This window comes from Symphalangus syndactylus, chromosome 3 (assembly GCF_028878055.3).
Source record: "Symphalangus syndactylus isolate Jambi chromosome 3, NHGRI_mSymSyn1-v2.1_pri, whole genome shotgun sequence".
In the NCBI taxonomy this organism is placed as follows: domain Eukaryota; kingdom Metazoa; phylum Chordata; class Mammalia; order Primates; family Hylobatidae; genus Symphalangus; species Symphalangus syndactylus.
The window spans coordinates 7582654-7596343 of record NC_072425.2 but is presented as its reverse complement, the minus strand read 5'-3'; the positions used below and the strand labels follow the sequence as shown (position 1 = coordinate 7596343).

The 13690-nt window shown below is 61.5% G+C and overlaps 3 protein-coding genes across 27 annotated transcripts; 2 read left to right on the top strand and 1 right to left on the bottom strand.

The window, feature by feature from the left end:
• The first annotated feature begins 304 nt into the window (after positions 1–304).
• Positions 305–3346, top strand: TUBB4B (tubulin beta 4B class IVb). 22 transcript variants are annotated; one of them, XM_055270226.1, is made up of 6 exons: positions 887–1053; positions 1357–1465; positions 1547–1657; positions 2135–2361; positions 2506–2810; positions 2907–3346. In XM_055270226.1, the coding sequence occupies exons 1-6, from the start codon at positions 997–999 to the stop codon at positions 3193–3195; spliced, it is 1098 nt and encodes a 365-aa protein (XP_055126201.1). In that variant the 5' UTR covers positions 887–996; the 3' UTR covers positions 3196–3346. The 22 variants fall into 22 exon arrangements, with proteins under 22 accessions (XP_055126188.1, XP_055126201.1, XP_055126192.1 ...); XM_055270217.1 differs by having other exon boundaries at positions 2135–2160; positions 2233–3346; XM_055270236.2 differs by lacking the exon at positions 2506–2810 and having other exon boundaries at positions 2135–2214; positions 3073–3346.
• On the bottom strand, positions 3224–7437 carry CIMIP2A (ciliary microtubule inner protein 2A). Its single transcript, XM_055270237.2, has 7 exons — positions 7295–7437; positions 5271–5486; positions 4940–5189; positions 4728–4851; positions 4276–4370; positions 3808–3925; positions 3224–3427 (listed from the first exon to the last, which is right to left on the bottom strand). Exons 1-7 carry the CDS (start codon positions 7348–7350, stop codon positions 3339–3341), a joined length of 948 nt encoding a protein of 315 aa, XP_055126212.1. The 5' UTR covers positions 7351–7437; the 3' UTR covers positions 3224–3338.
• A 3359-nt stretch (positions 7438–10796) lies between these two features.
• On the top strand, positions 10797–13070 carry STPG3 (sperm-tail PG-rich repeat containing 3). Of its 4 annotated transcripts, none has more exons than XM_063636669.1 (6): positions 10797–10986; positions 11131–11288; positions 11394–11448; positions 11846–11918; positions 12057–12360; positions 12494–13070. In XM_063636669.1, the coding sequence occupies exons 1-6, from the start codon at positions 10877–10879 to the stop codon at positions 12994–12996; spliced, it is 1203 nt and encodes a 400-aa protein (XP_063492739.1). In that variant the 5' UTR covers positions 10797–10876; the 3' UTR covers positions 12997–13070. The 4 variants fall into 4 exon arrangements, with proteins under 4 accessions (XP_063492739.1, XP_055126186.1, XP_055126185.1 ...); XM_055270211.2 differs by having other exon boundaries at positions 11394–11528; positions 11830–11918; positions 12222–12360; positions 12510–12882; XM_055270210.2 differs by having other exon boundaries at positions 11394–11528; positions 11830–11918; positions 12510–12882.
• Positions 13071–13690: the final 620 nt, after the last annotated feature.

The window sequence follows — 13690 nt, the reverse complement described above, 5'->3', positions numbered from 1 at the left end:
ACGGGGCCGAGGCACCAAGGTGACCGGCGCAGAGCCAGCGCCGTCTCCACAACAGGGCAGGGCGCGGAGCTGCGGCGGAGGCCTCGCCCCTCCGCTACCCTCCCCTGCCCTCCGCCCCGGCCCTCCGGGCGCGGCGTCCCCCACGTGCTCCCCTCAGCCGACCGCGAGGGCAGTGGGCGTGCGGGACCCGGGAGCAGGAAACTCCGCGGCCTCTGCGGCTCTGTGGAGAGCTCCCCTCCACCGCCGCAGCCCCCGAGCCCGTGTATCTTCCTGCATTTAAGGCATCGCAGCCTCCTCGGCCTGGAGGCCCCGGGCTCGCTCCGTGCGGACCCCGCTCCAGAACCCGCCCAGCGCGCAGATGCCGTGTCCCGGGGCAAGGCCAGGGAGGGCGCAACTCTAGACGCGGGGCCGCCGCCGGGCCTACCCTTCCCGGCTCCCGAAAGGCCCCGGGCTCAGAGCCAAGACTGCGCTTGCCCGAGGCCCGTCGGGCCCGCCCTCCCCCGGCGCCTCCCGCGCAGCTGCCCGCCGCCCGACCGGAAGCCCGCGCCCGCGCCTGCGCCCCACCCCGTCCTCGCGCCTCGCGCGGCACTGCGGCGGTTACCAGGACGCTGACCCAGCGCAGCCAATAGCGCCAGCCTGGCGGCGTGCTCCCGGCAGCCAGCCAATGAGACGGCAAATCAATCATTTGAAACACCCAATGGACGGAGCACTGCAGCGCCGGGGGGGGATTGTGATAGGGAGATAGGAGGCTGCGGCTGACCAATAAAGACCAAACTGGCTTAAAAAGGCGGACCTTAGGCGGCTTGATTGACGGGGGCAAGGCCAATGAAACCAGGTTGCTTGCCAGCCTCGTTCTGGCAGCCCAATCCGAGGCTGGCGGAGGCGGGCACGGAGGGTATATAAGCGTTGGCGGAGCGTCGGTTGTAGCACTCTGCGCGCCCGCTCGTCTGTTGCTGTTTGCGCGTTTCCGCTTGCTTCCCCGCCGCCGCCGCCATCATGAGGGAAATCGTGCACCTGCAGGCCGGGCAGTGCGGCAACCAAATCGGCGCCAAGGTAAGTTGCCGGAGCGCTGGGGCCAGGCGGGCCTGCTGGGCGGGGCGGGCGGGCGGCCGGGGAAGATGGCGGCAGCAGCGGCCGGGCGGCGCCCCCGCATTGCGGCCGCCGGGCCCCCTCCGCGGGGACTGGGCAGAGCCGGGGGACCGAAGCCCCCAGGAACCCGGCGGCCAGGGCGCGCGGGGCGGGGGAGGGGCGGGGAGGGCCAGGCTGCCGCGCCCGTCCGGGGCGGGGCTGCCTCCCTGCGCACCGGCCGCGGTGACTCAGCCCCGGCCCGCCCGCGTCCGCCCGCGTCCCTTGTAGTTTTGGGAGGTGATCAGCGATGAGCACGGCATCGACCCCACGGGCACCTACCACGGGGACAGCGACCTGCAGCTGGAGCGCATCAACGTGTACTACAACGAGGCCACCGGTGAGGCCCCAGCCCCTTCCCCGACCGCCCTCCGGGGACCCCGCGGCCCCTGCCTTGGCTGACGCCCTCCCTTCCCCGCAGGCGGCAAGTACGTGCCCCGCGCCGTGCTCGTGGATCTGGAGCCCGGCACCATGGACTCCGTGCGCTCGGGGCCCTTCGGGCAGATCTTCCGGCCGGACAACTTCGTCTTTGGTGAGCCGCGGCTGGGGACTGGGCGGCGGCTCAAAGGTCAAGGGGCTGCTCCAAGGGCACCGCCGTGGGAACTGCGCAGCTAGGGCCCTTGGACGCTCTCCTTTTCTCTGAGCCATTCAATCCCCTCTCCTAAATCGGCTTTGGGAGCAAGGTCCAGCTGTCTGCCGAGGCGAGGAGCCGCCACACACGTAATCTCCCTGCAGGGAGCTGAGCTGGGGCAGTGGCTGCTCCTCTGTCCTTGGGAATTGGCAGTGGCCCCCCCGGGGAAGGGTTTATTGTTAAGCTGTCAGGTTTGGCCCCTGACTTAATTGGTAGCAGGGCAGGCTGCCGTCTTTTGGCTTTGAAGGGTCCGTTTGCTCTACCTGCAGGGTGAATTCTGTGGTCAGCTCACACCATGTCACTCGGCTCTTTTCGCATGGTGGTGACCAGTAGTGCCATCTGCCTGGCTGACAAATGATTAGCTGTGTTCTCTCTCAGGTCAGAGTGGTGCTGGGAACAACTGGGCCAAGGGGCACTACACAGAAGGCGCGGAGCTGGTGGACTCGGTGCTGGATGTTGTGAGGAAGGAGGCTGAGAGCTGTGACTGCCTGCAGGGTTTCCAGCTGACCCACTCCCTGGGTGGGGGGACTGGGTCTGGGATGGGTACCCTCCTCATCAGCAAGATCCGAGAGGAGTACCCAGACAGGATCATGAACACGTTCAGTGTGGTGCCTTCGCCCAAGGTGTCAGACACAGTGGTGGAGCCCTACAACGCCACTCTCTCAGTCCACCAACTCGTAGAAAACACAGACGAGACCTACTGCATTGATAACGAAGCTCTCTACGACATTTGCTTCAGAACCCTAAAGCTGACCACGCCCACCTATGGTGATCTGAACCACCTGGTGTCTGCTACCATGAGTGGGGTCACCACCTGCCTGCGCTTCCCAGGCCAGCTCAATGCTGACCTACGGAAGCTGGCTGTGAACATGGTCCCATTCCCCCGCCTGCACTTCTTCATGCCCGGCTTTGCCCCACTGACCAGCCGGGGCAGCCAGCAGTACCGAGCGCTGACCGTGCCCGAGCTCACCCAGCAGATGTTTGATGCCAAGAACATGATGGCTGCTTGCGACCCCCGCCATGGCCGCTACCTGACGGTTGCCGCCGTGTTCAGGGGCCGCATGTCCATGAAGGAGGTGGACGAGCAAATGCTTAATGTCCAAAACAAAAACAGCAGCTATTTTGTTGAGTGGATCCCCAACAATGTGAAAACGGCTGTCTGTGACATCCCGCCTCGGGGGCTAAAAATGTCCGCCACCTTCATCGGCAACAGCACGGCCATCCAGGAGCTGTTCAAGCGCATCTCCGAGCAGTTCACGGCCATGTTCCGGCGCAAGGCCTTCCTGCACTGGTACACGGGCGAGGGCATGGACGAGATGGAGTTCACCGAGGCCGAGAGCAACATGAATGACCTGGTGTCCGAGTACCAGCAGTACCAGGATGCCACAGCCGAGGAGGAGGGCGAGTTCGAGGAGGAGGCTGAGGAGGAGGTGGCTTAAAGCTTTCAGTCACTGGGGAAAGCAGGGAAGCAGTGTGAACTCTTTATTCACTCTCAGCCTCTCCTGTGGCCTGTCCCGCTGTGTGCACTTGCTGTTTTCCCTGTCCACATCCATGCTGTACAGACACCACCATTAAAGCATTTTCATAGTGTGTGGTTTCGCTTTGCCCATTCCTTCCAGTAGGCCCTCCGGGTGCTGTTGCCGAATGTCAGCGCGTAGTTGTCCCGCATGGCTGTGGGGAGCCAGGCTGCAGCTGAGCTGGGCTTCTGTGCCTGGGACCAGCATGGGCTGGACACCCAGGCTTCAGAGAAGTGTGGGGCTGCCCTGGGCCCTGGGGATCTATCTGCTTGGTGGGGAACCTGCTTCCTGAAGGCAGGCCTGTCCTGGGTACCCAGCCTCGGGGCTCTTTGGCCTGTGTCTGGGACTTTGGTAGGTGGGTCCAGTGACCCCCCTTCCAAAAGGGGTGGGGAGGATGGCAGACAATCCTACCGCAACCAAGGTGGGACCCTGGTAACAGGTGGTCCTGAACTAGCAGTGAAGGGAGGGCAGGTGGAGCCGTCCCTCCCCACATTGGCCAGGGTGTGTCCGTGTGACGCTGCCCACTCTACTCACAGGGGATGAACCCCATGTAGAAGGGGATCAAGCCTTGGCTGCTGTAGATGTGGTTGCTGGGCCAGTGTGTTCCAGGCAGCTTCTCGCGCAGATCACAGTGGGGGTTTCTAAACAGGAACTGGGGAGACAGGGAGGTGCTGATAAGCAGCCTCCCCGGCAGGCAACCAGATAGTCAAGTTGTCCCAGTGGAGGCCTGGCCGGAGAGCCGGCACTCCGTGGGAAAGCCGCCCATGCTCCCAGCCTTCGGCATCCCCCCACCCCCGACTCCAAAACTTGAGTACAGGATCCAAGCAAGACTCGAGAGAGGGGTTGGGGCAGCACCTCCAGGGACAGGAGAGAGCCAGGCAGAGCCCCCTCCTCAGGCTTCTCAGGGAACCTGGCCTTCAAGGCACCCTCCAGGGAAGCTGCCAGGCAGGAGAGGAAGTGTGCGTGTGAGCTGGGAGCAGGCCCTGGATGGCGCTCTCCTACCTGGCTCTTGTCAAATTCGTCCATGGCTCGTGTGACGCCGTCTCGGTAATTCACCCCCATTACCCAGGTGAACCGGGGAATGAAGCCAGCATAGCCTGGGGGTGGGCAGATGTGCAGGCTACCCCAGGCCCCCTTGGCCTTCCCCTGGGCACACCCACCTGCCCTCAAACATGTCAGGGAAGCCAGGCAAGGCTCCCTTTCCTTCCCTGAACGTCGGCGACTGCCTGATGTGGCCAAATGGGAACAGGCAGGCAGGGCACCGCCTCGTCTTGGGAAAAGCTGGGCTCCTGGAAGCAGCTGGGAGGCAGAGGAGGTCCCCCCAGGCCGGTAGCCCATTCTGGAGCAGGAAAAGTAGGCCCCTGTGGCAGCCTCCTCAGGGACTCTCACACTGCAAGAACCTTGTGGGGAGGGGCATCCTTGTCCAGCCCAGCCCAGCCCAGGCCCACACCCACCTGAGATGGCCTTGCGTTGGGTCAGGTTAGGGTGGTCCAGCCGCTGGTTCCAGCACCTGCCCACATCTAGTGTCTCCTGCTGGTGAGTGGGGGGTGGGTACTCGTCCCTCTGGCAGTGGTACAGCTGGAGCGGGGAGAGATCGGAGGTCACGGTGCGCCTGCCACCTGGGGCTGAGCGGAATGGGCTTGGCACTGGCGCATCCCCCGGCTACCTGGTGCTGCCTGGGGGCCTCGCAGACAGGAGCGGTGCTCTTCCAGGCCTCTTCCCCGTATGCTGGGTGTCCCAAGTCTCTGGAGTCTCCCTTCCTGCCTGGCAGGCATGGAGGGTGCAGGGGGTAGGGCATGAAGCCTGCAGGCAGCAGAATCTGTCTGGGTACGTTCTCTACCCCTGGTGGCTCCTGGGCGTCCACCTCCAAGGGTGGGAGCTGGCCCAGGATCTCAAAGTTCTTATAGGGCTTCAGATCTGTACCAACAAGGCAGCCTGTGAGTGCTGGGACAGGCAGGCGGGCACAGGAGGGTGCAGGGCCGGGGACTGGTGGCTCCCTGGTGTAGTGGGGGATATAGGGCTCCGTCAGGTCTCGGCAGGGAACCCTTGGGGTCTTCGACTGGCTGAAGTCCTCAATGAACTTGGGCTTGGACATGGGGGACAGCACAGAGCAGGGGCTCTTCTGCACATTGGGGTCTGTGAGCAGCTGCCCCGTGGTACGCCCATAGGTGTTCCCCACCTGGTAGCGCAGCTGCGGAAAGAAGCCGGCATAGCTACGGAGGGAAGAGAAGAAGGCAGGGCAGGTCTCAAGGGCAGCCCCAGCACTGGGCAGGGCCCCTTCAAGCCAGATGTAGATCCAGCCTGCTGGCCACTTAGCAGCAGCTTGGCCTGTGGCAGCTCGCCTGCTCTCTGCTCACCTGTAAATGGGGCTGCAGTGGCACTTGCCTTCTGGGGCTCTCTCAGCCTGAACGGGTGGCACACACCATGTGCTGGGAACATGTCAGCACCACAGCAGATGGCTGCCTGCCTTGTACCAGCCCCTCCAACCCCCTCCCACCCCTCATTCCAACTGCCAGCAAGTCAGGGGTGCTCTGCCCTGGCAAAGCAAGTACAGGCACAAGACGTGTGGGCCAGGACATAGGCGAGGGACGGCCCCTTGGACACACGCAGGGCCCACTAGGAGGGTGTTGGGTGGGCTTAGCCTGCACCTGTGCCACCCCAGGAGGCCAGTAGCCTCCTGCATGGGACGAGGACTGGGAGGCAGGTGGAGGGCTGGGCTTTTCTGGGCCCTCATTCAGCCTCGAGGGGCGTGGTGCAGGTGGTCACAGGTGGTTCAGCGCCTCAGGGTCTATGTGATCATTCAAGGAGTGAGAACTACTTTCATTTTAAAAATTGCCAAAGGGCTGGGCGCGGTGGCTCACGCCTGTAATCCCAGCACTTTGGGAGGCCGAGGTGGGCGGATCACAAGGTCAGGAGATCGAGACCATCCTGGCTAACACGGTGAAACCCTATCTCTACTAAAAATGCAAAAAGTTATCCAGGCATTGGTGGCAGGCACCTGTAGTCCCAGCTGCTCAGGAGGCTGAGGCAGGAGAATGGCGTGAACCCGGGAGGCAGAACTTGCAGTGAGCCAAGATCACGCCACTGCACTCCAGCCTGGGCAACAAAGCGAGACTCTGTCTCAAAAGAAAAAAAAAAAAGCCGAGCAACTTCGAGCCTCGGCTTCACCTGCCCCTTCCCCAGACGTAGCTGTTCAGAGGCAGGTGTGCTTTCTTCCCTGCCTCTCCCCTTTGCGTGTAGCGTGTGTGTATGTAGGTGCACACACACACATTCCGTAGAGGGGTTACTTTATTTTTTGTTTGGGGGGATATCTAGTGAGGCAGCCTGGCGTTTGCTCTCCTTGTCTTTAAAGTGTGGAATCCTGGCTGGGCACGGTGGCTCAAGCCTGTCATCCCAGCACTTTGGGAGGCCGAGGTGGGCAGATCACTTGAGGTCAGGAGTTCGAGACCAGCCTGACCAACATAAAGAAACCCCATCCCTACTAAAAATACAAAATTAGCAAGGTGTGGTGGCAGGTGCCTGTAATCCCAGCTACTCTGGAAGCTGAGACACGAGAATCGCTTGAACCCAGGAGGCAGAGGTTGCAGTGAGCCAATATTGCACCATTGCATTCCAGCCTGGGCAATAAGAGCGAAACTCTGTCTCAAAAAAATAAAATAAATAAAATAAAATGAAGTGTGGAGTCCTCCCTGGAGTGGGCGTCGGGCACTTACTAGCCGGCCTCTGCCGGCTGCTGGCTGACCCAGTTTCTGCTCGACAGACGTGCCGGCCACCTGGTGCTGCGTTCGCAGCTGCACACCAGCGGGGAGGGTGAGGCCTGGGCCCCTGGCAGCCCCATCCCTGAGCTTCCCCTGTCCCAGGGCTCCCCAGCCCACAGACTGCAGTACCCCGTGTTGTGGCCCTCAGTTTCCTGGGGTCCAGCTCTGGGACCCTCACAGCTGGCCTCCATGCCTCAGGCCCCAGCCATTCTCCCCCTCCTGCAGCCCTGGCCCCAGCCACCCCCAGAGCTCCCAGCTCTCACCCAGGGATATAGTGAGGCTCTGGCGTGAAGAGATCGTGTTTCTGAGTAGTTGTCATTTTGCTTTCACTCTGGCCTTGCTGGCTCCAGTCCCTCCCGGCATCCAGCTCCCTTCCCTGAGGGGAGTCCTGTCACCGGGCAACCATTGTGAGGGGCCAGCATTGTGGGCACCTCCTGGGCCAGGCCACCTGGCCCACATTGCACAGGTGAGACACTGAGGCCCAGACAGGTGCCAGGCAGGGGAGGAGTTGCGGCGAGGCAGGCGGCCCGGGAGGAAGTCCCATTAACTTCAGAGCTCAGAAAACAGGACTGTCCCTCCAGAAAGGGCCCCCAGGAGGCCACCAGCTCCAGTCTCAGGGTGAGGCTAAGGGAGTCCCCAGGCCCCCTCCTCTGACAGAAGGCCTTGCAGCTGCAGAGCCTTGGCTTGAGTCAGGGGCTTCCCAGCCTGCATGGCTGTGCGAACTCTCCCTTCAGCCCTTCATGTGGGGGAGGGCGTTATGTTTACACTTTAAGCAAATCTTGAATTTTGTTCTTTTTTTTGTACAGGAAGGACTTCCTAACCATAAAAATGAAGGAAGGCAGCCAGGTGTGGTGGCTCACGCCTGTAATCCCAGCACTTTGGGAGGCCAAGGCGGGCAGATCATGAGGTCAGGAGTTCGAGACCAGCCTGACTGACAGAGTCAAATCCCGTCTCTACTAAAAATACAAAAACTAGCCAGGTGCGGTGGCGGGCGCCTGTAGTCCCAGCTACTCGGGAGGCTGAGGCAGGAGAATGGCGTGAACCCGGGAGGTGGAGATTGCAGTGAGCCGAGATCGCACCACTGCACTCCAGCCTGGGCCACAGAGTGTGACTCCGTCTCAAAAAAAAAAAAAAAAAAGGAAAGAAGAAAGGCTGGGCACTGTGGCTCATGCCTGTAATTGTGGTGCTTTGGGAGGCCGAGGCAGGATGAGGTGGGCAGATTGCTTGAGCCTAGGAGTTCAAGCCAGCTGGGCAACATGGGAAAACCCCACCTCTACAAAAAAGAAAGAAAAATTAGCCAGGCATGGTGAATGTGCCTGTGATCCCAGTTACTTGGGAGGCTGTGGCGGGAGGATGGCCAGAGCCTGGGAGGTTGAGGCTGTAGTAAGCTGAGATTGCACCACTGCACTCCAGCCTGGGCGACAGAACCAGACCATTTCTCAACAAACAAACAAAAAAACAACTAAAAGTCAAACTAAAAAACTGGAAAAAAGTTTGCAACAAGTGTTATGAGCAAATCTGGTATCAGCATAAAAAGCTCTCACAAAACAAAGATACAAACAACACCTCCATGGAAAATGTAGACGTGATATATATATATATTTTTTGTATTTTTAGCAGAGACGGGGTTTCACCACGTTAGCCAGGATGGTCTCGAACTCCTGACCTCGTGATCCGCCCACCTGGGCCTCCCAAAGTGCTGGGATTACAGGCATGAGCCACTGTGCCCGGCCAATATGAACTTTTTAAGAAAAAAAGACCACAGTCCGTAAGTATATGGGCATAAAGCCGGACCATAATCACACACGTGCTGAGTGTGTGTTGAGAGCAGTTTCTGAGGCTTACTGCCGGCAGGGTCACAGTGAGAAGGGCCTCTAATTTGGGTGGTGCCTTCTGGAGAGCAATTTGGTACGGATCAAGTCCATACAGGACACTGCAAACTTGGACCATTGCTTCCACTCCTAGGAAGCTGTCTGGCATTCTGGTAGACGCTGGTTTTCCTCCACTGTTTCTGGCTGGTAATTCCCATATTCCCACAGCCCTTGGCAGGGCCTTTTGTTAGAATGTTGAGTATGTGAGGCTTGGGGGGTGCGGGCGGGGGACTTTGACCTCCTGCCCTCCTTTCGCCTGCCCCAAGGCAGGACGCTAACATTTTCGCCTGTTTGTGGGTCTTAAGACCCTCCCAGGAGAGGTCCCACCCAAGCCCTGGGGGCAGAAATGCTGACATCAGGAAGCTTCCGTAAAATCCCGAGGGGGGTGGGGGTGGGGAAAAAAAAAATCCCAAGAGGACTGAGGCTCAGGGACAGCGGAACGCCTGGAGGTTCCCAGAAGGTGACACCCAGCGAGGACATGGAAGCGCCGGCCTCTCCCCATGCCTCTCTCTAAGCTTCTTCATTGGTATCCTTTGCAATCAATACTCTTTATGATAAACCAGTAAACGTCATAATTTCCCTGAGTTCTATGAGTGGCTCCAGCAAATTAAACCCAAAGAGGGTGTCATAGGAACCCCAACTTGAAGCCGGTTGGTCAGAAGTTCCAGCTGCCCAGGCTTGCGACTGGTGTGTGTCTGGAGGCCCCGCCCCCGTCTGTGTCTGGAGGCCGTCTTGGGATGGAGCTCTCACCCTGTGGGATCTGACACTGTCTCCAGGTAGATGGTGAAGGAAATGAATTAGAGGACACCCGGCTTGGTGGGTGGGGAACAACCCCCCCACACCAATATTTGGGCAGAGGCCTCCTTCTGTGACGGCCGTGGTGGTGTGGGCGCAGAGCCAGACCCCGCGAGAGCATTTCCCCCACACACTTTCTCAAGGAGAGGATGGATGTCCAGCAGCACCATTCACGGCGGCAACGTTTATTACAGGGCAGGGAGGACCTGGGGGGTTCTATCTGTCCAATGACAAGGGATTCATTAGCAAAGTACACTCTGTCCCACTGGCAGCCAGTCAACTCTAAACCTGGCACGACCTGGGCAGGGGCCCTGGAGCACAGGGCGTGACCCCTTTGCCCAGATAAAACCTGTGTTTCCTCAAGCACATGTCCATCTGTCTGCTTGGCAGGCCCAGTGCTGAAGGGGAGGCATCCAGAGAGGGCAGAGGAGGGTCCCAAGTTGGCCCTGTCCTGGTGGATTCTGGGCCAAGGTCAGGGCTGGGACCAGCCAGCGGTCAGCTCCAGAGACCACACAGTGAGGGCCCTGGTGCCCACACGGACTCTTGCTCACACAGGCTGGCTGTTCCTTTGCAGCTCGGGCAGCCCAGCCATCTGTGACACCTTCTAGCCTCTGTGCCCCCAGGTGAGAGGCAGGCCCTCACACCCCAGCTCTGGCTCTCTGGTGTCAGACCCATCTGATGTGGCTTTGCTTTTCCCTTAAGTGGAAATCCAGGTGGGGTGGCAGCTCCTCTTCCTCCAGGGAGCCTTCCTGGACCCCTCCCTCCTACCCCCAGGGGGTCCTGGCTGGCCGGACACAGCTGGGCATCTCCTAGGGCTTGGTGGATGCCCATGGGTCCTGTTCCCTCCACCCCCTCTGCTAAGAGGCCTCAGTCCTCCCAGACCTGCCAGAGTGGACTCCAGACTTCCAGGAGACCCTAGGAGAGGGGAGAAAGCTGGAAAAGTTAGTGGGGAAGGGAGAGGGCTGGGCAGGAGTCACCTGGGCAGGCTGGGGTTCTTGGCCCAGACAGACCTAGTGATCATCTAGTTAGTGGGGGATGGGCCCACCAGGGGTGGGGGCCGGGGCAGCCCCTCCAGGGCCAGACAATGCATCTTCCTCAAGAGTCCCAGCAACAGAGGGGCCTACCAGTGAGGTCACAGAGCTCCGTGGTGCCCTTGGGGAAGACAGCCAGGAGACTCTGATGATGAATTTTGACCAGAAGGCAGTGAAATTCCTGGCAAATTTTTACATCAATGGAGGCAAACACTGGACCCATGGCCACCTGAGGCAGACACAACCAGAGCCCACCCAGTAACTCTGGCGGAGGGGGGGAGAAGGGGCAGGCTGGCTGGGAGTGGCCAGGGGCTGAGGGACAGTAGAGGGGACAGGCTGTGGGGCAGGCGGCTGGGAGTGGCCAGGGGGCTGAGGGACAGTGGCTGCCGGTCTCCCTCGCAGGCCCAAGGCATCTGTGCTGCTGTTGGGCCCAGAGCCAGGGCTGGCCTGGGATGAGACACGGCCCCCAAAGATGAAGGAGGTCCCAGCTGGCCTCAGGTTACAGACGGGCACCCCCCAGGAGTCCCTGCCCACCTACACCCAGACCCTGAAGGAGCTGTGTGAGTGAGGGTCCTGGCCATCCCACCCCCGAGCTGGTCTTTGGGGGGCTGTGGGAGGGGCCTGCTGAAAGGAGCCCAGGCCCAGAGCTTGCTTCCTGTGGCCAGTGCTGGAGCGACGCCCCCCGATCACAGCTGACCTGGAAGTCCCCAGCCCCACCAGGTACCAGGTGCCAAGCCCGTCCGTACGAGAGTCCTCCCCACACCCCCACTACAGCATCGGCTGCAAGCATCAGGGCCGAGGTGGGTGTGCCCTCCCTGAGGCCCAACCATCGGGCCTGTCCCTCACCCTGGGAATGGGAGCCTCTGCCTCTGTGCTGAAACCCCCACAGCCTGAGGGCCCCTCCACCCTCCCATGCGTTCACCTCCAGGTTCAGCACCTGTAAGGAGGCCTGGAGAGAGGAGGGCTAGGGCTGGGGCATGGGTGGATGTTGTGAAGACAAGGGTTCAGGAGCCGGGGGTGGGAAGTGGGAGACAGGTTCGAGTGGGGGCTGTCACCTGGGTGGGGCTCCCAGCCTTCTTTCTCTCCATTCTCCACCTACAGAGGGCGGTGGCCGCAGGGCATGGCAGACTTTGTGGTTCCAGAGCGAAAGCCCCTTCACGCAGAAAGCTGACTTCGACCAAGAGCAAAAGGTCAGGGGCTGGGCAGGAAGGGGGTGGGGAGTCCGCGCAGGCAGGGGGCCGGGGGTTCCAGTGGGGCCAAAGAGGGGCTGGCTGAGGGTCTGTGGGGGGCACCCTGTCCTGCAGCCCCTGTCTCCTGCCCCCTTGCAGTGGCCCTCGCCAGCCCACTACCAGCTGCTCAGCCGGCCCGCCTTCCCCACCTTCAGCTTCAGAGGCCACCACTCCGCTTCCAAGACACCTGAGGGCCACACCTACCCAGCGCTGCCTGGGGCCAGGGGGCTGGGCCTCAGGGTGCAGCCCCAGTGCCTGCTTCAGGCCTCTTTGCAGGCACCTGGCAAGAGACACCCTGGCCCCAACACCCACAATATCCTTCCTGGGAGCCGTCTGCAGAGCCCCCGCTCGCCGGCCTTCTTGATGAGCCGCTCCCCTGCATTCACCTCCTGGCTCAGCGCCTGTAAGGAGGCCTGGAGAGAAGAGGGCTAGGGCTGGGGCATGGGTGGGCATTGTGAGGACAAGGGTTCAGGGGCTGGGGGTGGGAAGTGGGAGCCACGTTCGAGTCGGGGCTGCCACCTGGGTGGGGCTCCCAGCCTTCTCTTTCGGCAGCCCGAACCCCTGGCCCAGCCGCCTACCACGTGGAGGACTGCTACAACTCACGCTTCCCCTCGGCGCCTGGCGTGGTCATCCAGGGTGTGCGCAGACCCAAGCGCCACGACACAGGCCCCTTCTGCACGCTCTAGAGCCAGCTGGGCACGACCTGCTTGGCCCGGCCACCGAGTGGAACCATGGCCTCCCCCGGGGCTTTCCCAGGCCTCCCCTGGGACTCGGGGCCCCAGCCTGGCCTTCTGACCCTCTGGGCACCCCTGATGCACCCTTCTGGCTGGCCAACCCTTCTATGGGCTGTGGACAAGGCTGGCCCAGCCTGGATCCCCCATCTGCCCATCTCCCTGCTATACAGAGACGCTGTTGGTTCTCCCGAGCTCTGTGGTGTGCAGTTGTCTGTCCTTCACCCGGGGGCGGTCCTGGAGATATGGCTGCCGCTGGGTCATTTCTGGCTTTCCCTGTTGAAGGGTCTCCATTCGGCTGCCCCTGAAGGGTACTCACTTCTCTAGGGTGGCAGCCTGTGACTGACCCTGAGCTCTAGCCTGGAGCGAGATGGGAGGCGGGCTCTGTGGGACAACCCCCCCTCCAGCCATGTCACTCAGGGGCCTGGTCCAGCTGCTGTCCACCTGAGGGTCAGCCACTTGCCGAGCCAGGGAACTTGGAAAGAGGCGTCAAATGCCCTGAGCCGCCACCTCCAGGTGGGGTCGGCCTGGCCAGACCTCAGGAAGGGCCCAGGGATCTGCTCATCAGGGCCCAGCCCCACTTCTCCTAGGCCTTGAGCTGAAGACCTGGCTGGGCTCAGTCACCTGTGCCCTGAAAACTCTGGCCCAGGGCCCTGCAGACTCGACTCCCGGGGCCTTCACCTGCTGGGCCTCTGCACTGCCGCTGCCTGCAACTTCGCCTGGCTGGGGCCTCCCTTGTCATCACTGGCCTGCCCTCCTACCCAGGGTCGGGCCCCAAGGCTGCCACCTTGCAGGAGCCTTACCTGCGGTGCCGTCACCCGTACCTCCCCAGGTCCTCCCCAGACCCAGGACCCAGACCAGGCCCAGAGCTCAACCGCTTCAAAAAGGCTCTGGGCAGCTGCTCCTGTGGCCTCAGCACCAACCCCTTTCGCAGAGAGGAATCCAAGGCTTAGGACTGTGTGTGTGCTGTGCCCCTTGTCCTCCTCTGCCACCGAACCAGCT